We start from the raw sequence: 24,631 nt of genomic DNA, 5'->3' as shown, positions 1-24,631 counted from the left end.
AACAAACTTGAGAAGTGGGCCCATGGGAATCTAATGCAGTTCAATAAGACCAAGTGCAAGGTGCTGCATCTGAGTCAGGGAAATCCCAGATGTGATTACAGACTAGGAGAAGAACCACTGAGACCCATCATGTGGAGAAGGACTTGGGGGTTCTCATGGACAAAAAGCTGTATGAGACAACAGGGGTCACTGGCACCCCAGAAAACAAACCCCATCCTGGACTGCCTCAGTCCAAGTGTGGTCAGCAGGTCAAGGGAGGTAATTCTACCCCTCTACTCTGCTCTGGTAAGAGCCCACCTGGAGTACTGCCACCAGCACTGGGGTCTTCAGCACAGGAAGGACATAGACCTGTTAGACTAAGTCCAGAGTGGGACCACAAAGATGATCAGAGGGCTGGAATACCTCTTCCATGAAGACGGGCTGAGAGACCTGACATTGTTCAGTACTGAGAAGCGTCCAGGAGACCTCACTGCAGCCTTACAGTACTTAAAGGGGACTTATAAAAAAGAGGAAAAGCGACCTTTGACACAGGAATGACAGGAGAAAAGGGAAAAAATTTAAATTAAGGAGGAGAGATTTAGATTAGATCTTGGGAAAAATTCTTTACTGTGAGGGTGGTGAGGGGCTGGAACATGTTGTCCAGAGAAGTTGTGGACACCCCATCGCTGGTACTGTTCAAGGCCAGCTTGGAGGGGGTTTTGCCACCTGCACTAGTGGAAGGTGTCCCTGACCATGTCAGGAGCATTGGAATTAGACAATCTTAAAGTTACTTTCAAACTCAAACTCTTTTATGATTTTGTGATAAATCAGCGAAATTGTCTTTTTGTCAAATGATGATTCAGTTTCCCCTAGCTGTCTTAAGACAGAATGGAAAATAACATAATTACAAAGATAAAGACAGAAACCCAATTTTTTTAAACACTGTAGGCCACTTTGAGCACTTCTCCTTTCCAAGGAGAAGAACACAGTCTTCCAATTAATGGCATCAAAGTCGTTGACCAACTTTTCTCCTTGTAAACAGCCAGTAAATTTTATTTTCAGAGCTCAATTTGAAGTTGAACATGAGCCAGCAACGTATCCTTGCAGCAAAGGCTAATGGTATCCAGGGCTGCATTAGAAGTAATACTGCCAGTGGGTTAAAAGAGATGATCCTTCCCCTCTACTCAGCACTGATGAGGACACACCTGAAATGCTGGGTCCAATTCTGAGCTCCCAAGTACAGAAAAGATATAGAGCTACTAGAGAGAGCTTAGCAAATGTCACAAAGATGGTGAAGGGACTGGAGTATCTCTCTTATGAGGAAAGGTGGAGAGAGCCAGAACTGTTCAGCCTGGGGAAGAGAGGGCTCAGAGGAATCTTATCAATGTATATATCTACCTGAAGGAAGGCTGCACAGAGGACAGAGTCAGGCCCTTTCCAGTGACAGGACCAGAGGCAATGGGCGTACACTGAAACACAGGAAGTTCCCTCTGAACATCAGAAAACACTTTTTCATTGTGAGGGTGACCGAGCACTTGCACAGGTTGCCGTGAGAGATTATGGAGTCTCCATCCTTGGAGATATTCAAAAGCTGTCTGGACACGGTCCTGGGCAACTGGCTGTTGGGTGGCCATGCTTGAGCAAGGGCATTGGACAAGATGACCTCCAGAGGTCCCTTCTAACCTCAGCCATTCTGTAATTGTGAATGTATATGGCCCACAAAACTGCACAAGAAAGACCTGTATTCTCACATCTGCGTGATTTACTCTGGATTTCCAAGGCACATCACCTAATTGTAATTTATCAAATAGAATTACTGACTAATATAAAAGTTTACTTTATGGACACAAATGTCAATTGTTGATTTCTAGAAAGGCAAACCTCTAAATTAAAGGTTTAAAATTAAAAAGAAGTCAAGAATCTATTTCCAATTTAAAATCTGGTGGCTTTTACACTTTTCAGTGGTATTAAAGGCTTTTCCTTTCTTCGGAAGCTGAAGGCACTATATAGACATTTAAGATTGCACAGGGAAGTGCACCTCATGTCATGACTGCAATTAGCAGCAACTATCCACCTGTCTCAAGAGTTTAACAATGCATGGATTTTTCTAATATACTACAGGATTTATGCTTATTCCCATTTGGGCAGAACAGGAAGGAATTTTGCCCTGCTGTTGGATTAGCTATGTGCATTATATTTGCCTTATTCACAACCAGACATCCAGGGACCCAGCGGGGTAAACAGACTCAGAACAAACCACCCTAATTACTGTATCATTAAGATGAGGCACAGGACACTTGGAAAAGGGCTTGGCAGGCAGGGAGGCAAACTATCAGCTACAACAGGACCCAGGAGAGAAATCTGGGTTTGCTACATGACAGATCTAGCGCAAAACACCAGCTCCTTGTCACTGCAGAATCACAGCTGTCCACCTGTCCTCTGCATCAGCTGTAGAAGAGTTGGGTATGGTCATGGCCCCCCAACAGATGGAAACCTATCAAGGAAGAATCAAGACCTGCTGGTCTTTCCTACAGGAGTTAAGTTAATAATAACATTGTTTAATTAAATTCCATCTCCTGCGTCTTCCTTTTCTTTGTTATGTGGTGGAACTTTGCATGTAAGCATTAGTACTTACCAGTGAAAGCTTGGGGTCAACAAAGGTAGCTCCCAGGTACTCAAAGTAAGATGCCAGTCCCTCATTAAGCCACAGATCATTCCACCAGTTCATTGTAACCAGATTTCCAAACCACTTAAATGGAAAGAAAAAGTATCTCAAAGTGTCCTTGGTCTGCTCTTCTCATTTTTTTGCAGATTAAGTACACATACTTATGATGAAGTAACTTTATTTATTGTGTACATGTAAATTGAATAAATTGCTGAATAGTCCTTCAGATAGTGAAAATTCAGTAGGAAAACATGTACCTTCGAAAAAGTCAGATGTTCAGGGCAATTATTTTTAAATCGCTTCATCTACAATTTCATACCAGGAGTGTGCATCTCAGTGCTTTATGTCATTCTTTAAGGATATTTCATTTCAAACACTTGTCAATATAATTTAAATATATAAAATATCATTTCAGGCTATGATTAAAAGTAAGGCATTTATCAAGCAATTAAAAAAACATTTTTCCATGTTCTTAACAGAATGAAATTGTCAGAGGAATGGTAAACAAAATAACCATTTCCAAAAACAGGAAATCCCTATCCTGGCAAGTATAAAATTTCCACAACATCTGCTGTGTACTCACATTTGGCAGTTCATATTTAACAAAAACTGATCACTTGTTGATTTATATTTTATTTGCTAATTCTTAAAAACCTGAACTGCAACTTTATTTTAAAACAGAATTTTGTTAAGTATTGACATTTATTTTATAGGTCTGCAATAAAAATACTGCTCATCTGAGGATCTGGAAAGTTATAGACCTTGTCAGAAAGGCATACAAGTGCACTAGCCAAGCTAAACTCTTTTGCTAGCTTTGTTGACCAAGTGCAAAGAGTTGTTGCTCAGGCAAATAACAGTAAATTAAACATAGTCAATAAAGAAGTGAAACTGCATTATCATTCCAAATCAAGTGAGAAAAAATTTGAAAATCTCTGTGAAAGCTGGACAAAGATACAGTTACAGTTCCATGTTAATTTTGTTCTATCATACCATAGGCTTTTTCTTACAGAAAAAGAAATACTTTTTGCAATATGCACATGCACTACCACTACAAAAAATACTGACGAACTCCATTAATTCTCCCACCAAAGCAGTAAGTATACTGTATAGAGAGAGTACTGTGTTATCCCCACACCCTAGAGTGGTATTCAAGTCCTGTGTAAGAAAAAAATAAGTAGCCCATTAACAGTTCTGTATCAGTGAGTCCTGTGCAATGTGTACAGCTTGTAATATGACAGAACCTGCTTTTAATATTGTTTTATCAGCGAAACATATGATCAAATAGGCTTTCAGTACTCTAGTGCTCACACCCCCTACTATCAAGTAATTATTTTCTTCTACTAATCAGTGACTGCATCATCAGCAACTGGAAGGAAAGAATATCATAGATAAATAAATGCACAGAATTTTTTACCACATGCCTGGTGTCCTAGCTCATGTGACACAATTAAGGCAATCATTGCCTTTCTGCTTGTGAATTTATCACTTGGGACGTACATCAATGATGATTCTTGGAAAGTCACTAGCCCCCAGTTTTCCATACCACCTACTCCAAACTCAGGCAGTGCAATCAGATCTAAATTGATTCAAACAGACAAAAAAAAAAAAGGTATCTTTAACACTTTGAAAATAAAGTGATCACATGATTTTAGTTTTCTCACTGATTCAATGTCCAGTTAAAGGATACTACATTTTAGTGGTTCTTTGTGGTATTATGTCAAAATTTGCCAATGATCTCTAAAGTTTTTTCTTGTCACACTTTTCACCTGTGATTGCCATTCTTTCAGGAAGCCATGTAAATTCCCACAAAGCCCAGATCTGTACTGTATCTTGTACATGCAAATGTTCTGACTGAAAATGAAGGCTAGGAGAGAATATATTCACTGATGGCTGTCAGAAATCTTTTTCTGACTTGAGTTTCTCCCATGTTTGGATAAGATTATACTTACCTTTTTCTTCAGCCTAGCAACAGATAATAAAAAAAAAATCTTGCTCTTTCAGCTGTGTGAGTAGAGGTATCCTTTCTACTCTTCTTTGAAAGGCACCTTAGAAATATAATTTCTTTGTTTACACAATACGGCTGTTACCTCTGTACTGCCCTTCTGCCTTATGCACAGAGAACAGTTTTCCAGTTCAAATGTGAGAGCTGGGCAAAAAATCAGAGTCTCAAAGGAAGAGACTATTTAAACAGTTTAAACTTGGCAGCAAAGATCAAAATTTGGAAAAAGTATACCAAGCATTTAGAAGTTGACACAAGCTTGTATTCCAAATTATGGAACTATGAGAAAGCTCCAGTCCAAAAGCTAGACAAGTAATGAAAGCATGGTGCTGAACCCCAGCACATCCAGACTGATCTCAGCTACATCTCACCTTGAGTCTACAGCAAAAGTAATTCACTTTTGGTGAGACAGCCCTCATCCAGCCAGCTTGGGGCAAGAGAGTTCCCTTATAACTGCATTAAAATCAGGTGAAGACAAACCCTAAAAGATCCCTGATTTTAAATGTGTTTATTCTTAATTTCACATTCTGAGTTTGCAATAGAAATCTCTAGCATTTACAATGAGCTACTCTTGGTTGATCTAATCCTACTGATTTTTAGGCAAAACTTCTAATAAAGACACTGGGAAATCCAGTGGATATTCCAAGTCAGGACTGTAATGGTATTACAGTCTTCTGTGAAACTGAAATCCTTCCTAACAGGAAGTCTACCATACTGTTCTTCTACTTCATTTTTGTAATAGTTTTATATTAATTAATTAATATGTCAACATTGCTGATAAACAAAAGAACACAAGCATGAAACAAAATCATCTACAGCCCTTGAGCAGCTTGTATGATTACTAAGATCAGAAAAATTAAGAAGTGAAGACTGCATATAATATATTTTTCACAAGAAGGGTAGTGAGAAATTCTGCAAGTTAATAGAAATACACTGGAAGATAACACATTTACACAGACTAACATTTATTTCTTTCAAGTGCCAAAATACAGATTTGACAAGTCAGCAAATTATTCAGTCAAGAAAAGAAGGAAATTCTTTCCCCACAATCCTGTAATCTGCTAAAATCATGGACAGTTTCAAAACTCATTTCAAGTAAGAATTGCTTTCCATGCTCCCAATATTCTCCTAATATCTATAAAAGAGCCCATTTCCTCATAATATTCATGCTGAAACACTTGGGAATCCAAGTGCAAGTAACAAACAAACTGTACAGTGAAATTACATGATGGCATCCTTCCTTCTTGACTGAAACTTAACTGACTTATCTGTTGTCCATTTTAAGCAGAAACAATGTTTTTTCTGCAGAAGACTTTTTTCTGGGGAGGAATGTGCAGGAGGAACATACACTCAACTCACAGGTAAGACAGGGGGGCACACTGAAAAAAGCAAGGAATGCTTTGGGGGGACACATGTTATTAGAGCAAACATGGATCTACTAGGAGGACATAGGAACTACAACATCCTTACATGTTATGGTCTATGCATCCCAGAAATAGCCACATGACTGAAATACTTCTTTCTACCCACTTTGTTGTCCCAGCTGCCCCTTTATTAGGAAATTATGCTTTAAAAGAATGAGTGGGATGTGAAAGTAAGAATGCTGAGTTACAGATTAATAAAAGCCATGATGCAGAAAGGAAAATTCAGTGAGTTAAAGTTTAGGTGGTGTATTCAATGGTACAGAATGTAGTAAGCTGTAAAAGGAGAATACTGCAAAAGAACACATTGCTTCTGTGAATGGTATACCATCAGCAGCCATTTCTTGTTCCTTTCAGAAAATAAGTCATCTGACCTGTCTTTGACAGAGGGTAGCTGATGTTAAGTACATCTTCCAGAAACGAAAATATTGGACCAGTGATACTTAAAGCATAGTCAAGATACCCATTTCCAATTGCTTCTTTCCGAGCCCAAATACGTATCTGCAATAAAAAAAGGAAGAGTTCTTTTAAACAACCCTCATATTTTCATTCTCTGTGTTTCTCTTTTGTGAATCATTGTTGGAAAAAATGCTGTCTGTCCACACCAAATCATGCAACGAAGCTTTTAATTTAATCTTTAAAAGAAACCAAGTTTTACTGGACCTAAAAAAATGTGTCAAAGAACATGCTCCTGCTAAAACCTAGGAGAGTTCTGATACTTTGAAAGGATGAAGATTTGAATCCAACTATACGTTGCTGGAACAAACAATCTCATCGTTTTCTTTTATTATGGAAAATACTGTAAAACTATATAGAATCACACATCTTAAGCCAATGTATGCCAGCCAGTGAGTTTGGGTGACAAGCTCTCTTTTAGCCCACCTAATGAGAGAGAAATGAACTTCCAGAGAGTGTTTGCAGTCCAAAGATACACATCTCTCCTCTTGAACTTTCTCACAGCCTGAAACTCTCTGCTAAGGAGAGCCTTTCTCACAGCCTCCCTCTCTGCTAAGGAGAGCAGATGGCATCTGAGCAGAGAACATCTGTACCTCTGAGTAACAGAAACAGCGGCCACAAGCAAAGCTTTCCCCTCTTCTGCTGTTTTGTTTTGTACTGGAAAGGACAGCTCCTTGCTCAAGAATGATGGAGTAGACTTAGAATAAGGTTTGTCTCCACCATATATTTCTGAATGAAAGACCCCCTCCACGTGCCTATCAGCTCAAAACCTCGACATTTCTTGCATCTAAGTGCTATACATGGTCTCACAAGAAGCTGCACAGCCAAACGCTGAGAGCACAGTTGGGAAGCATTGGGATTTAATTTATAAGGGAAAAAAAAATTAGCATATTCAGCCAATGCGGTGTCCTCAACCTCTGAGGCCCTCTTTTCAGCCAAGGCTTCAGAGGAGATTCAAAGACCAGATCACTTAATTTGCAAAACCTAAACATCTTAAAATCCTAATCCTCATATCAGCTTTGAGTTACAATATCCCTGTTTCAGGTTGGAAATTACTTAGCAGAAATGTCAAAAATAGGCGCAAATGACTATGCTCACACAAATGTTGTGGAGGCATAAACTGAGTATCTCCGTCTAAAACCAAGGGGTGAAATACTGTCTTCCTCTATGTTACAGAACACAGGTGGTGCCTCTTCCCTCTGAATAAAAGCTCGTTTGAATGCTCTGCTTTGCTAACTACTGTCAGTGCACATCAGCCCAAGAAAAAGGCACCACAGTCATAGCTGTAAGTATCCAAAATGTTCAAGACAGAAGGTGACAGGTATGACATACCAAGTCCAATCTTCACTTTAAAAAAGAGCCAATACTGTGCTTCCTAGGCGATCTTGTGCGCTGTCCTCTCATGTTGTCCCACCTTTCTCTAGTAGGATGACAGTGAATTAACCATGCAGTTTTCTCATTTATTAAGGAGATCAAATAAATGCTACCTTTAATAGCTGTATATTTGAATTTACTATTTATTTTGGAACAACTTGATACATCTTTTCCCTGTTGACTTTGACCAAAAGAGGGAAAGAGAAACAACTGGTGCCAACGCAGTACATTTTTTTACAGCTTCTCTCAAGAAGTTTTGGCCATTGTACAGTAAGAGCAAAACTGAATACTCACAGATGAAGAAGCTTCAAACACAAAACAGGGACTTCTGAAGGCTAAAAAAAATGTGACCACTACTGAATAAAAGGTTAAAATACTAGTATACTGTGCTGGTTTGAAAGTTAACCAGCAGAGGAAACCAAGCCAACTCAAAGAGAGATTACAAGTCAGAATAACAATTTAATAAAATAATACAATAAGTACGACCACACAGACAAGCAACAGGCAATAACCCACAAAACCCAAATGTACAACCCAGCACCCCAGGGCACAAACGAAGCGGTGCTACCTGGGCCCCCCCCTTGAGTCCAAAACAAAGGGAGAGGGGAAAAAACCTGCTGGTGGGAGAGCTGCTGCAGTCCAACCAAAAGTGGTAATTGTAGTCCGGCCAAGGGTGGTGAAGAGCTGCAGGTTGAGAGCGACGAGCTGCAGTCCTCCTCTGGATCCCACGAGTGGTCCCAAAGGTTCCGAAACTCCAGGTTTATATACTCTCCAGTTCAGGTGGGAATGTTCAGTCCTCCCCTCAGAGCGGGGAATTCCATAAAAGGGTATGAGGGTGCTCATTCCATAAAAGGATATGAGGGTGCCCAGGAACATTCCCCCCCCCCACCCCCCCTCGCAGGCCTCTACTGACAACAGTTTCTGGGAAATGGCATGGAGGGCTATAGAATACACAGTTTGGGCTATACCCATTCAGTGATGAATCGGTCCCAGCTGTTCTAACCAGGACATTATCCACCCCTTATTCTATGCCGTCCATGTCATGCCCAAATTAACCCCCTTAAAAACTATGTCTCCTTAAAACTATATACACTTACATATATATATATATATATATATACAATGAAACATTACAGACCATTCTCACTCAAAATTAGGTCCCCTTGTGGTACACAACGTGTCTCCCCATCTTTTTGCATTACCCACCAGGTGGAACCAGGTCCTTGAGCAAAAACAATCCCTCGGATGGGTTTGCCTTTGCTTGAGGTGGGACTAATCCAAACAGTCTTCCCTAACATTCCTCTCATATGCACCACAGGGACTTTATCTCCATCTACAGTATGTAAAAGTTCTGATTGAGCAGGGCCAGCTCGATTGATGGAGCCTCGGGTGTTGACCAACCAGGTGGCCTTTGCTAAATGCAGCTCCAAGTGTTTGAAAGTCTCCCCACACAGTGCCTTCAGGGTGGTTTTCAGCAGTCCGTTGCACCGCTCAACTTTTCCAGCCGCTGGTGCATGGTAGGGGATATGATACACCCACTCAATGCCGTGCTCTTTGGCCCAGGTGTCTACGAGGCCATTCTTGAAATGGGTCCCATTATCAGACTCAATTCTCTCCGGGGTGCCATGTCGCCACAGGACTTGTTTTTCAAGGCCCAGGATGGTATTCCGGGCAGTGGCATGAGGCACAGGGTATGTCTCCAGCCATCCAGTACTTCCTTCTACCATGGTCAGTACATAGTGCTTGCCTTGGCGGGTTTTGGGGAGCGTGATGTAGTCAACTTGCCAGGCTTCCCCATACCTGTACTTTGACCACCGTCCACCATACCATAGAGGCTTCACCCTCTTGGCCTGCTTGATGGCAGCACATGTCTCACAGTCATGGATGACCTGTGAGACAATGTCCTTGGTTAAGTCCACCCCTCGGTCACGAGCCCATCTGTATGTTGCATCTCTCCCCTGGTGACCGGAGGCATCATGGGCCCATCGAGCCAGAAATAATTCTCCTTTGTGCTGCCAATCCAGATCTACCTGAGAGACTTTAATCCTGGCAGCTCGGTCCGCCTGCTCGTTGTTACGATGCTCCTCAGTAGCCCGTTTCTTGCCTACATGAGCGTCTACGTGACCGACCTTCACACTCAGCTTCTCTACCCGGCCAGCGATGTCCTGCCACATCTCTGCCGCCCAGATGGGTTTCCCTTGGCGCTGCCAGTTGGCCTTTTTCCATCGTTCCAGCCATCCCCACAGAGCATTGGCCACCATCCATGAGTCAGTGTAGAGATAGAGTCTTGGCCACTTCTCTCGTTCAGCTATATCCAAAGCCAACTGAACGGCTTTAAGCTCTGCAAACTGACTTGACCCACCTTGTCCTTCAGTCGCTTCTGCAACTCGCCATGTGGGGCTCCATACGGCTGCCTTCCATTTTCGGTTTGTCCCTACCATGCGACAGGAGCCATCCGTGAAGAGCGCATATCGCCTTTCATCTGCTGGTAGCTTATCATATGATGGGGCCTCCTCAGCCCGTGTCACCTGTTCCTCTTCTTCTTCAGAGGATAGTCCGAAACTCTCACCTTCGGGCCAATTGGTGATAATTTCCAGAATCCCAGGGCGATTAGGATTCCCTATCCGGGTTCGCTGCGTGATCAGAGCGATCCACTTACTCCATGTGGCATCGGTGGCGTGATGTGTAGAAGGAACTTTTCCCTTGAACATCCAGCCCAGCACTGGTAGTCGGGGTGCCAGGAGGAGCTGCACTTCGGTGCCGATCACTTCTGAGGCAGCTCGAACTCCTTCATAAGCAGCCAGGATCTCTTTCTCAGTTGGTGTATAGCTGGCTTCAGATCCTTTGTATCCCCGACTCCAGAATCCCAGCGGTCGTCCGCGGGTCTCCCCAGGCACCTTCTGCCAGAGGCTCCAGGAAGGGCCATTCTTCCCGGCTGCAGTGTAGAGCATGTTCTTCACAGCCTGTCCTGTCCTTACTGGCCCAAGGGCTACCGCATGGGCAATCTCCTGTTTAATTTGTTCAAAGGCTTGTTGTTGTTCAGGGCCCCACTGGAAATCATTTTTCTTCCGTGTCACAAGGTAGAGAGGGCTTACAATCTGGCTATACTCGGGGATATGCATCCTCCAAAAGCCCACAGCGCCTAGGAAAGCCTGTGTTTCCTTCTTGCTGGTTGGTGGGGACATGGCTGCTATTTTGTTAATTACCTCCATTGGAATTAGGCGGCGTCCATCTTGCCACTTCACTCCTAGGAACTGAATTTCCTGAGCAGGTCCCTTGACCTTACTCTGTTTAATGGCAAAACCAGCTCTTAGGAGAATCTGGATTATCTTCTCTCCTTTCTCGAAGACTTCGCCCGCTGTGTTCCCCCATACAATGATGTCGTCAATGTACTGTAGATGTTCTGGAGCCTCGCCCTTTTCCAGTGCAGTCTGGATCAGTCCATGGCAAATGCTGGGACTGTGTTTCCACCCCTGAGGCAGTCGATTCCAAGTGTACTGCACACCTCTCCAAGTGAAAGCAAATTGTGGTCTGCACTCCGCTGCCAAAGGAATGGAGAAAAAGGCATTGGCAATGTCAATGGTGGCGTACCACTTGGCTGCCTTGGACTCCAGCTCGTACTGGAGCTCCAGCATGTCCGGCACAGCAGCACTCAGGGGTGGTGTGACTTCATTGAGTCCACGGTAATCCACTGTCAGCCTCCACTCTCCGCTGGACTTACGCACTGGCCATATAGGGCTATTAAAGGGTGAGCGAGTCTTGCTGACCACCCCCTGGCTCTCCAAGTCACGGATCATCTTATGTATAGGGGTCACAGAGTCTCGGTCGGTGCGGTATTGCCGACGGTGCACTGTTGCTGTGGCTATCGGTACCAATTGTTCTTCAACCTTCAGCAGTCCCACAGCAGAGGGGTCCTCTGAGAGACCAGGCAAGGTGTTCAACTGTCTGATTTCCTCTGTCTCCACAGTAGCTATGCCAAAAGCCCAGCGAAGTCCTTTTGGGTCTTTGAAATACCCACTCCTCAGGTAATCTATGCCAAGGATGCACGGGGCCTCTGGGCCAGTCACGATGGGGTGTCTGTGCCATTCCTTCCCAGTCAGGCTCACTTCAGCTTCCAGTACAGTCAGCTGTTGGGATCCCCCTGTTACCCCAGAAATAGAGATGGATTCTGCCCCTACGTATCTTGATGGCATTAAAGTGCATTGTGCACCGGTGTCCACTAAAGCCTTATATCTTTGTGGCTCTGGTGTGCCAGGCCACCGAATCCACACTGTCCAATAGACTCGATTGTCCCTCTCCTCTACCTGGCTAGAGGCAGGGCACCCCTAATCCCGGTCATGGTACTCGTTGTGCTCTTCTTGTGAGTATGACCTGGAGGTCCCTTCAAGAGGATCAGACGTGTCATCATTCCTGTACCGTCTGGAGTCTTGCCCACGAGAGACTGGAGCAACATTTACCCTTGAAGAGTTCCTTGTGGCACTTGTTCCTCTTTTCAGTTCACGTACCCGGGCTGCTAAGGAAGAGGTGGGTTTCCCATCCCACTTCCTCATATCTTCTCCGTGCTCACGGAGGTAAAACCATAGATTGCCACGTGGAGTGTGCTCTCTCTCCTTAGCTGGGGGACGCTGGCTCCTAATAGCAGAGACTCTTGTTTGTCCTGGCGCGATATGGAAGATCCCTTCCTTAATTTCTTCTCTTAGCTTCTGGTGTCCCTCTTCAATCTTCTCTTCCAGGCTTCGGACATGTTCGGCCAGTTTGGTTTCCACACATGAGACATGGGCTCGCAGTGGAGCGGTGACAGTGTCTTCATAAATCCTGAGTTTACTGACCAACGCGCCCACCTTGTCCTCTCCTTCCCTCCATTGCAGCGTTGCTAAGTAGCGGGAATACATTTCTGGCCCGAGTCGTGCAAACTTTAACCACATCTGGGATGTGCACTGTACAGCATCTGGACTTTTAGGGAATCTTTCATCCTCTGAAAAGATTATCTCCAGTACAGCTAATTCTCTTAAACACCGGATACCTTGTTCCATCGTGTTCCACTGTCCTTGCTGTACGTGGAGGTCCTCCTTACAAAGGTATCTCTCCCTCACACTGGACAACAGTCGCCGCCAGAGGCTGAGAGTTTCCTGCCTCCTTCCAATCCCCTGGTCAATGACTACATCTCGAGACAGGGATCCCAGCTGTCTGGCTTCACTCCCATCTAGGATTGTATCGTTAGCTGCGGCATCCCAGATTCGGAGCAGCCAGGTCAGAATGGACTCATTCGCCTGTCGTGTGAACTCTCTCCGGAGCTCACGTAGCTCACCCAGGGATAGGGACCGAGTGATTATTTCTGGCTCTGTCTCCTCCGGTGGATGTGAAGGTCCTGCCTCTTCATCATCATTTGCTATACGGACTGATTTAGTCTTTGATTTCCTTTTCTGGACAGGGGCGACTGCTATTGGTTTGGGTTGTTCTTCTGGCTCCTCGATGGTTTGTGTGGACACGGTGCCGGTTGATTCATTTCTTTCTCCCTCTGACTCAGTTGTGGTTTGGGTGGACATGGTACCTGTGGATCTGCTCCTTCTCTCCTCCCCCTGACAGCACTGTACCATGTCAAGTAGTGTCCGGTAGGCAGTGGCCAGGGCCCAGCAGGTTGCTGTGAGCTGACCATCTCTGGAGCTGCCAGAGCATTTTCCCTTCACCAGTCTTATCATGCTAACAGGATCCTGCAGTTGTTCAGGGGTGAATTTCCAGATCATTGGAGGAGAGAACTTCTCCAAATACTGGCCAATGTCCTCCCACTTCCCGTGCCACTCAGCATTATCTGCTCCCAGGGTAGGTGTCCAAACAACCTCCCTAGAAGGCCCTGTTCTGACCCTAAACATGGTGTAGACAGTACAGAGCAGACAAAACAACACTAACAATAACATTATGCTGTCCTTAACATCAAAAGGGAACTCAATATTTCCAAAAACTGTTGTAGCAGGTCTGAAGGGGAAGAAGGAGGTGAGAGGCTGGAAACAACCATTCCCCCCTGTTTCCCCAAAGGGCTGGGTGCGATTTTTAATGAGGCCCCAGAGGTAGCAACCCAAACCAGGACAGGCAAACAGGACTGAATACACATTTACAATGAAACTCATTGCTTCTGATGTTATGATGACATAAATATAGTAAACTAATAAAGCAATTTGGATCCCTCTCCCTGGTTTTAAAGAGAGCATCAAAACAGGCAAATAGTTCCCCATTTGTGGAAATATGAACATGCTCAGATACAACATCCATGTGAATGCATCAAACAACATGGTAATCAGGGAGTTTCTATATCCAAATAGACAAATGCTTAAAATGAAATTGTGATTCTGACTTCTCTCTCTCTGCCCCACGAGTGGGCGCCAAAAATTGTGCTGGTTTGAAAGTTAACCAGCAGAGGAAACCAAGCCAACTCAAAGAGAGATTACAAGTCAGAATAACAATTTAATAAAATAATACAATAAGTACGACCACACAGACAAGCAACAGGCAATAACCCACAAAACCCAAATGTACAACCCAGCACCCCGGGGCACAAACGAAGCGGTGCTACCTGGGCCCCCCCCTTGAGTCCAAAACAAAGGGAGAGGGGAAAAAACCTGCTGGTGGGAGAGCTGCTGCAGTCCAACCAAAAGTGGTAATTGTAGTCCGGCCAAGGGTGGTGAAGAGCTGCAGGTTGAGAGCGACGAGCTGCAGTCCTCCTCTGGATCCCACGAGTGGTCCCAAAGGTTCCGAAATTCCAGGTTTATATACTCTCCAGTTCAGGTGGGAATGTTCAGTCCTCCCCTCAGAGCGGGGAATTCCATAAAAGGGTATGAGGGTGCTCATTCCATAAAAGGATATGAGGGTGCCCAGGAACATTCCCCCCCCCCCACCCCCCCTCGCAGGCCTCTACTGACAACAGTTTCTGGGAAATGGCATGGAGGGCTATAGAATACACAGTTTGGGCTATACCCATTCAGTGATGAATCGGTCCCAGCTGTTCTAACCAGGACATATACAAAATGCTTGGAGCACAGTATTACTCTTATGATGTCATGGTGGTGGCCCTCAAGGGGTCTTGAAGACAAGGCACTGAACATCAGTGTTTTGTCACAGCAGTGGAAACTGATATTTTTTCCAACTAAGCTAAGAAAGTAAGAAGACCCTGAATTATGACCAGTACTTTCTGCAGAGTAGCTGCTCCAAATTTTTAACATACACAGCCCATACCTACTTCTGCAGCTGTATGAAATGAACAGGACAAGACAATAAACTAATTGTCCTAAAGGAAAGGTTTCTGCAGAAATATCTACAGGATAAATGTTAGCAGTTTTGCCACATCAGCAAATAGTTTGGGAATGGAAAACACAGTTAATGTTTGTGGTATCTTCTAAAGCACACGATGCACCACAGAGCCAGCTTCTGTTGTAAACTGCTATAATGTGTTATGCAGCCTCATATTTACCTTGTTTCCCCGCTCCGTTCTGGTGACATAATCAAAATCACAGACCACAAAAGCAGTCAAATAAGTCGACATTTTCAGTGAAGTGTTAAATGTGGTAACAGTCCATAGGCTTCCATTTTCATCCTTCATTTCAGATACGTCTAAGAAGAACAATCAAAAAATATTCAAACCAATGCTCATCCATAATAAACAAGGAATTTTATGTTTTCTGCATGTTTTTTTACCCCTCCCTTCAATATGCTGTAGTCCTGTGCTAATTTCATATGTTTCTGATAGAAGGAAAGCAGCCAGACTCGTTGCTACTGACATGTATCAGGGTTGTGACCTTCCATGCAAACACCAAAAATCCACTCTTAAGCTTCTTAAATGAAGTCTTTGAAGGATATCAAACTGTGTCAGTTTTAATACGTGGACATTTTATTCCATGCTGCATATCTCTAAAACTGATATCTCTAAATCTGATCTATTATAATTCAAATACATGTGTGCCTAAGAATTATGAAATACTAAATCAGATACCTTCCTTCTAAATGAGAGGGATATGGACAGGATTGTCAGGGGTAGAAAATGCTTCCAGCAATTCTCACAGAGACCCCATCTATATTCCTTAGTTACTTATCTTCCATGCAGATCTCGTAAAACTAACTTTTTATGGCTGAAATTATTTAGTTGAAAAATAAAGATTCATGGCATTGAACTGCAGAAAAAGAGCTCTTAAGAAGAAGACAAAAGACCCAACAGATTTCTGTAGGAACACTAACTTAGAGAGTTTGTTTGGAATCTTATACCCCACAGACATCCCACATGAGATCCCAGAAAGGGTCAGGAGTAGCATCTCCAGAGCTTTATAGTGCACTTTTTGTAATTCTTCATATACACAGGAGGCTATAGTGTCTCTACTTGGGAAAACAATTTTTTGTATGTTGTAAATGTGTCTCAAAATCTACTTAGAATTAAAGGAATCCCTTGATGTCACAAATACAGGCCTTGAATACTTGAGGCTGCCATTTGGTTTTAAAAAGATGTCACACATAAGACAGACACACTGACTAAGCAGTAAATAACAGGAATCAAACCCTATGCAGCCTGCAGCAGCCGGAGGAGAGCACATCTCAACTAACAAAACTATTTGATGGAATTATTGCCATCAGAGACATTAATTATGAATAACAGCGTCCAAATGTTTCCAAATGTTTAAGTTCATAGAAACAGATTTTGTGTGCCCTTTGAAGACATTAGCACGTGGACAATACACCGTATCAGATGACATAGTCTGCTCAGATAAATTGCACCCTTTTAAAAACTAATTTAGGGGGAAAAAACCCTTAAGTTGACTTGCTGATTACCTACCAATAGCAGGCATGTTGGAAAGAGCCACATAGCTTGGGTCATGGACAATTCTGATATTGAATATGGCCTTCATGGCAGGTTCATCAAAACATGGGTACACTCTCCTGGCATACGTTGGTTCCATTTGGGAGGCAATGAGCATACTGTATTAAAAATACAAGTAAGATTAATCCAGCATGCTACAGCTCATCAAAATCCATATATAGCACATAAAGACAACAAATCAGAAAAACCAGGAAGTGAATTGTGTAAATATGCATATTTGGAAAAGTTTTGCCTATTATTTCAAGCCATGACTAAATCTGTGTGCCCAACAACCAATTCAGTTTGGATGCTTGTGGAGAAAAGCAGTCTTTTTTAATTAGATTTTTTTTTTCCCCTCACAGGCCTTTTCCGGATATCATATTTTAAATATTTGAGCTTTCCTACTTTGTTTATTAAGACAGAATTGATTGAAGTTTTGCACACAGCAGACCAGTGCTCAAGAGGTACAATGCCCAACTTTATTGTCATAATTAGAATATCTCTGTACACCTGCTGCTCTCCTTAATGCATGTATTCTTGTTAATTAATTACTGGTATATTTTAATAAAAAATAGTAATAACTGCTAGTGAACTGTGTATGCATGCACTTGCACCCTTCTGTCAAATCCAAGAGAAGAACCCCTGTGAAAACAGCATCAACACTGTCCCAGTACACTGGTAAAACGAGAATAATATTCAAAAGGACCCTTTTGTACCTTGTGCTTTGCCTCAGTTGCCTCTGCGGCATACTGTGATGGATGCACTCGTCCTATTTGACCTAAGTAAACTTTGATCCAGTCTGATGTTCACCAAGTAGATCTGACCAAAGTTAATCCTGCTGTGTGAGACTGCCATTAAGAATTCAGCAGCAAATCAAAACCACAGGTCTGGATGGAGACAGGATTGATAAGTGGAGGAAAGTGCATCAGTAGCAGAAAAACTGTCTACAAATCAACCACTCTACTGTAAATATCTGCAGCTATCAGAGTCTGTTGAGCTCTCCATCCATAGCACCTGTCTGCAGAGTGGTGATCTCCCCTCAAGGAGGTATGCCTCTCAAGGTTACCCTTGAGGCTGAAAGACCCTTTGTCTGACACCAGACATCCATGAGTTGGTGACATATTTGCATGCATGCAACATTTAAGATACGTGTAAGAAACTTACACAATAATATTTGTATACTTTAGTGCAGAGCACTGACTACCAATCCATCTGTACACCTAAATTTACTGATTAGAACTTAATAAACTACTTGGACAGATCTGTTGGAGTGATCTCTGACTCTTCTCCTGCAACACACACTCGCTGGAATCAAAAGATAAATCACTGTGTCTCGCAGCAGAAGTTTCATAAAGTTGTACATCTGAGCTGTTCACGTAAGGGCATCCTTATCAAGAATTGTCAAAAATACACGTGCAATGTTCCTCAAAGCTCTATATGTGTCAGTCAAGTAGTAGCCAGCAACTGGGCACACAAGCATGGCCTAATCTCCTGTTTCAGTGACCTCAATACTGACATGGCAAATATTTTTCATCTGCAGTTGAGGTGCTCCCTAACAGCCTATCCACACCAGGTTCACAAATGCTTATTCTTAGCACTGAGACATCCCAAACAAGCCAGGAGCCATCAAGATAGCATCCATACATTAAGTAGCAGTATGTAATGAGTCAGATCTGCACTACAAAGCGGAGTAACAAGTCAGGTCTACCCTACAAGCACAGCTGTGCTCAAGGTTGATCAAATAACCCAGTGCTGAAAGTGTCATTGCCTCATCTACATCCACATTGCTGATGTTGGGGGAACTAAGTTAATATCAACAAGATGACTGTGTAAAAGCACTATACTCTTAAAACATGGTAGATTTTGCATTTAACAGACATATCTGATGCTGTACTATAAACATAACCCATGACCAAAGAACCCATACTGAGCATGTTGTTGCACAGTGACTATTGAGACCACAATGCCTATTTTGAAGTGAGGAATAGCGTGAGAAGGAGCAGCACTTTGTATTTGACTTCTTGACTGTTGGTAAGGGAAGATTTTCTTTATGGACCTGATTCCCTGCAGAGTCAAATCTGTGCTGTACCAGCCACCAGCTGCCTTGCGAAATGCAGCTGAAGCTCCACCTGAGACAGAAGTAGCACCTCTTCTCCTTTATCCTGTCCAATGATGGAAAGTGACAAACTTCTGCCAGGGTTGCACAGGAGCAGCAATAGTGATAGGCCACTTCACCTAGGAAGTCAATCACTGAAAATATCTTCTTCCTCCCATGGAGCAAAGTATGCTTTTGTTCATTCCTTTGTGCAATCAATTGCAGCTTGGTTCTAGGAAACACTGAGTAAATCCATGACTGTGAATTCCCCCGCATCAGTGCCGTCACTGCCTCTGGAGGCTCTGTACTGGCAGCAACCGATGCAGACACTTGGCAAATTTGCCCTCAAGAAATTCTTGTTCAAGAATACAAAATAGCATATTGTGGCCAAGGCAATGTGACAAAAAAGAAGTATGAGGACATATTAAATGTTGTTTTTCAGCAGGACTCCAGATAAAAAAGAAAAATAGGAATGTTTCATGCATATTACACAAATAACTGGTGTTTAAAACACATATTACCTCATATAATTTGTCAGAATAGACAATAGTTGGAGCTTTTTTTCTTGTGGGTTGGTTTGTTTGTTGGGGTTTTTTTCAAGGTGAAGGTATTAGCATGAACTGAATCACTAGCAATTTTTTTTTTAACACACTGCAGTATTATCACAAAACAAATTGCCCAAAAGGAAATAATTTTTTTAGAAAGTCTAACAATGCCCAAGTAGACAAATTAATCCCTCCCTTAAGTCTACAGTTTTGCAAATAGATTTAATTTTCTTTTTTCATACGGATCATGTAATACCACATGATACTTTCAAACAATGAGAAACAAACAGAAAAAAGGATCTCTTAGCCTAAATATTAGACAATTTATACTACACATAAATTGTAGTATATGTAGGTTCTTATTTTTTTTTTCAGTTACTGTCTGAAAAAAGAAAAGGAAAATGAGGAATACGTTCTGCATAGTACATGAATGCCTAGTAGATCACATTTCACCTGATTAATAAACAGGATAATTGTAGATGAAATGTTTTATTTGATGCAAAAAAGGAGACATTCTAAAAATGCTTTCTCATGAGTTATTTTTCATACTGATAGCATAATTGGTATTTGTGTTAACATCTTTTACATTTAATTTCTTCCATTTTTACAAACATAAAATAATTAAACTGTAAAATAAACCCTGAACTGGCTAAAAATAAGGGAGTTTTACAGTGAGTAGAATCTTGTCCCCAACACCCAAACATTTTTTTCAGGTGAACAGTGCTTGATACTAACATGCAACACAAAGAAACACCAAACATCTTACTTGTTCTGATTTCTGTCTCACTCCTTTGACGGTCTTACTCACACAGTCGTAGAAAACAGAGCTAAGAAGAACTGCATATCCTCTGCTCTGAGGCAAAATTAACTGTACTAGTGCTGTTCTAACCCCTTTACTCTCATCCTAGGAATTGGTGCATAAGCAACTGATAAAAATCCGTGCAAACATTGTGTTTGGATATTGTGTTGGGATGCCCGTTAATACCAGCCCTATCCAGTCAAGTATTTTATAGAAATTGCACAGGGCATGTGTAGAGTGGCTACCAAGTAAAATGCTCAAAGGATTTTGAAACATTGACCTGAACAGTGACCTGCATACAGCCTGCACTTCATCGTACACCCCACAGGAACCCTCTAATCCTGGAGTAGCACCCACGAGCTCATCCACGGCCGTGCAAGATCTCTGTGCAGAATGACAGAAACAAAACTCCTGCATCATGTAAGTTTGAGCCAGCAGTGCTAGAGAAGGAGAGCAAAGGTGGTTTCTGTATCTTTTTGCCTACCCAGATCCTGGTATGGACTATCACAGCTATATGCAGAATACTGATTCCTCATTTCAACAGGAGAGCCTTCAAACACTTAGTGCTGGAGATGTGGGAGCATCTTTCCTTTTCACTTCCTTTGCTCCTGCAAGCAGTGGAGACATGGGCTGCTCGTTATCCATAACAAGTGCTCCCATTTTTCAGAGTTATCTTTTGTGTGTAAGACCTGATCAGGTGGGCAGTACAAATTGTCAACAACAGTAAAACATATGCAGTCATCAATGATCAAACTGATAACTAAAAATTTCTTTCTTGAAAATTCAGCAAAATTGGTTTATTATGTTTTCCATGGAGGTCAGGTTAGGACTTCTGAAAATAGCTGTTTCTGTGAAACCACCTTGCCAGTGTACAACAGCTCTGACTTCAAGAAAAGACAGGGAATGACACTTTGCATCAACTCGCTCATTCTGCCAGTCTACCAAGAGCAATGGGGATATCTGACTGAGAAATATGACAGTGCCAAAGTCCAGATGGAACAAACATTTCAGGGATTTCACGTCTCATTAGGATCAAGGTGTCTACCAAAAGCTTGCACTTATCTGCTTAAACTCTTCTGAGACGAGAGGTCTCTAGGGTTCCACAAGCACAAATTACAAAAACCACTAAGACTTCTAGTGCATGCAAGAAATACAGAAGTCTGCATGACCACAGATAGATGTCACATTGTCTGTTACAGCTGGCAGTTTAAGTGAGGTGCTGAAATCAGAAAACCTCTGCAGGAAGCAGACCCTGAAGGTCTGTTGAAGACTGGTACAAGTCACTTTAGAAAAGCTATGGGACAGTCTGCTAGAGAGGGAGGTTTCCTTGCAGAACAGTAGCTGGGTAACTGGCTTTGTACTGATAGCCAAAGGGCACTGAATGTTTTTAAATCACTCCTGATCTATGCAATCCTTTAGAATCCAACTTTTTCCATTGTTAATAGCTTGGCAGAGCTTACATATCACTCAAAACCTATCTCCTCCAAAATAAGAATGCAAAACCCTTCAGTGTTAGTGGACTCTATCAGATTAGGAAATGGCTGGTTAAGTGGTGACTTAATTCTTAGTGAAGGAAAAATAACAAGATATTATTGTATACTCTCGATTCAGAGAAAGCCTTTTTTAGAGCAGAAAAATATGCAAAATCCATTCAAAAATATCAGAAATGGGTGCACAAACAAGTAACAAAAATTATACATTATATCTGCCATCACTGGATTTCCTTTAATTTATTCCATTGTCTGACTACCACTGTCATCTCCTTAACCAGACTGTAGTCTCATATTTCATTAGTGCTTCATGATGAACTAAGAATGAAATGGGACCTTCGTAATAAACTCTCTAAACAATTGGAAATCGAGCTATACACATTATTTGAAGTATTTAAAAAAATTTTTCTTGTTTTCTACTGTGGCAGCTGACAATAGCTTTTTTTCCCCCAGATACTCTGAATTTTATACAGTCTGAATCAGAAAATGTCATAGTCTAATTCTGTGTTTCCTACATAGGACTTGTTTGAATTAATACAGCATCAGAAAGCATACTGATACAGTATTAAGGTTTGTTCCTTTCTTTAAAAATTATGTAAATTAAGTAAATTATTCTAGATTCTCCTTTCTTCAAAAGTTGCACAAATAATCCCATGAAGAACAATCAGTGAATGAAGAAACAGCAACTGGAGAAAAACAGAATGTGCTTCCTAAAATATTTTTTTACTTTACTGCATTTTTCTCTGAGGTTTACCAACTTACCTCCTTTTTGTTAAAAAAAAAAAAAAAAAAAGTCCATCTAAGTTACATTTTCCAGATGTGGCAGACACTAGTATTGAGATTTATACAAGAGCTGGCAGCTGAAAAGCCAACTGCCTGCAGAAAAGCCACACAGTCTTTCTCCATTTCAAAAAAAATTATCAACTTCATTTTGTGGCTTTGTATTACAACTATTCATATGGAGGCTTGCATGTATGGCTCTTGAAAGTAACTGCATATTTTATTACATTACCCAACCAACCAAGAAGCCTATGAACCCACACATTTTAGTAGACTCATTGATAGGGTGGCAGACAAGAATACTTGAATTTAACTCCAGTTTTCCTTTCGACTCACTGTTTGGTGCTTTAAATATTAAAAATGAAAAACTTTAAAACGAGTGATTTATCTGTCTCTTCTTCAAACTCCTATTTTGAGAAACTTGCCTGCCACTAGAAGTACTTAAATTCTGATCTTAAATTTCACTTCTCTCAGCAAGTTTCGTGTCCAGAAGTTGAGAATGCAATTCATGTTGGGAAGATCCAAAATTAAAAAAAAAAAATAAATAAAATATAAGCAAGCATCATTTTTGAGGGTGAAAATATGTTTTAGACCTTTGACTGCTTGATTAGCTCACACAGCTCCAGCACCGGTTTTGCAGTTCAAAAGAAAAGGAAAGCATCCTAATAGCACTCCCTACGGAAATCATGGATTGTTTGATGACAGCCAAACAACTTCACACGAATAGCACCTACAAAGTACAGATGTCTAAAGCAGTCACTCATCCTACTCCCCCTTATTTCTGAAACTGCATGGGATCGGCGTCTCTAAACTCATGCCCAAATACATAGCCAAAATCCCGGATTCTTGACAAAGACGTCCTCCTCACAGACACAGGTTGAGGAAATGAGGAGTTGTCGGTGTTACACAAACATATGTGGGGCCGGGATGAAGTTTCTGAGACGGACTGCGGCTCCCGGGAATTGGGCATAGGAACTGTCTGCCCCCCTCGCTGCCAAAGGCACTGAAAGCGAGACCAGAAATTGTCCAGCCGGTGCTACGGGTGAAGTCACCTGTCTCTGCCGACGGAGAGACAGGGCAGCACGGCCAAGGCTCTCCGGAGAGGAGAGCGACCATCCCGGAGCACAGACCGGAGTTTCTGGCACGCTTTTTGCATGCTGCGATGCGCTCCCGGGGAGGGGCGAGAAGCGGCCGCCTCTCCTGCGCCCGGGCAGCGAGCAGCTCGCCCCGCTGCCGCCCACCTCAGCGCCAGCTCTGTGCCAGCTCCTGCAGCCGCGTCCCGCAGCCTCCACGCCACGGGCGGCCTCGACGCGGGACCGTGGGAGTTCCGCTGCCGCGGTGAAGGGGCGCGGAGTCCGCGGGGCGGCCGCCGCCGCCTACCTGCTCCGTCCCTGGTCGGTGTAGCGGGTGAGGAACAGCCCGGCCAGGTCCTCCTCCAGGAGGCCCTGGAAGCCCAGCTGCAGGACGTAGCGGCTCCCGGCCCGCAGCCGCCCCCGCAGCTCCAGCACCGCCACCTCGTCCTCCTCCTCCTGCCGCAGCCCCGCCACCTCCACGGCGGCGCCCAGCCCGGGCAGGGGCCCGCGCACGGCGGCCCCGCGGCTCCGGAGCCCGGCGCTGTGCAGCACCACCGCGTCCGTGTCCTGCCGGCACAGCACCGTGATGTTCACCTGCCCTCTGAAGGAGAATGGCCCGGCTTGGCCCGGTCGCACCCGCGGCCACAGCTCCAGCTCGTAGCGGAGCGGCAGGAGGTGGCGGGGTAGGCGGCGGACGGGGCCGGCGGTGGGAGCCGGTGGCGGGGCGGGGGTGCTGGGGGCGGTGGGCGAGGGCGGCGGCGGTGCCTCCTCCTGCCGGCAGCGCCCGTAGAGAGCGGCGAGCGCCAGCAGCGCGGCCAGGAGCGCCAGCAGCAGCGCGGCCCCAAGGGCGGCCGCCCTGCGCCCCACGTACAGCCCGGCACCGCGGGACCCCATCCCCGCTCTGCGCCCCGACGGCCGCTGCCGCCGCTACTTACGGGGCGGGGGAGTGAGCGCGCCCGAGGGCGGGACGCGCCGTGCCAGGGGAGATGGGTTCCCACGCGGTGCCGGGAAAGCGTCTGCACGGAGCGCTGCTCCGGGGGGGTGGGCTGCCCCCGTCCCGACTGCCTCGGCAAGCACCCGAGCAGCCCCTCCTAAAGACCGAGAGGGGACGTGACGGGA

General features: G+C 43.6%; 1 protein-coding gene and 1 long non-coding RNA gene across 3 annotated transcripts in view; one reads left to right on the top strand and one right to left on the bottom strand.

Annotated features, from left to right (window-relative positions):
* The window catches only part of LOC116780436, a 39,512-nt gene extending 21,963 nt beyond the window's left edge, over positions 1–17,549 (top strand). The window contains exons 3-4 of one of the 2 annotated variants that reach the window (XR_004354474.1): positions 5,952–6,004; positions 17,093–17,549. This is a non-coding gene — a long non-coding RNA (uncharacterized LOC116780436). Of the gene's footprint in view, positions 1–1,383; positions 3,555–5,951; positions 6,005–17,092 lie in introns of those variants that run through there. The other variant, XR_004354475.1, reaches the window with a different exon arrangement.
* LVRN (laeverin) overlaps positions 1–24,406 on the bottom strand; it is a 43,655-nt gene extending 19,249 nt beyond the window's left edge. The window contains exons 1-6 of the mRNA XM_032675437.1: positions 23,820–24,406; positions 16,707–16,849; positions 15,357–15,496; positions 6,439–6,565; positions 4,066–4,220; positions 2,615–2,728 (exon numbers count right to left, since the gene is read on the bottom strand). Of these exons, the coding sequence (XP_032531328.1) occupies positions 2,615–2,728; positions 4,066–4,220; positions 6,439–6,565; positions 15,357–15,496; positions 16,707–16,849; positions 23,820–24,406 (1,266 nt within the window). The remainder of the gene's footprint in view (positions 1–2,614; positions 2,729–4,065; positions 4,221–6,438; positions 6,566–15,356; positions 15,497–16,706; positions 16,850–23,819) is intronic.
* Positions 24,407–24,631: the final 225 nt, after the last annotated feature.

This window comes from Chiroxiphia lanceolata, chromosome Z (genome assembly GCF_009829145.1).
Source record: "Chiroxiphia lanceolata isolate bChiLan1 chromosome Z, bChiLan1.pri, whole genome shotgun sequence".
NCBI lineage: Eukaryota > Metazoa > Chordata > Aves > Passeriformes > Pipridae > Chiroxiphia > Chiroxiphia lanceolata.
The sequence above is the reverse complement of the archived record's forward strand: the minus strand, read 5'-3'. Positions and strand labels throughout refer to the sequence as shown.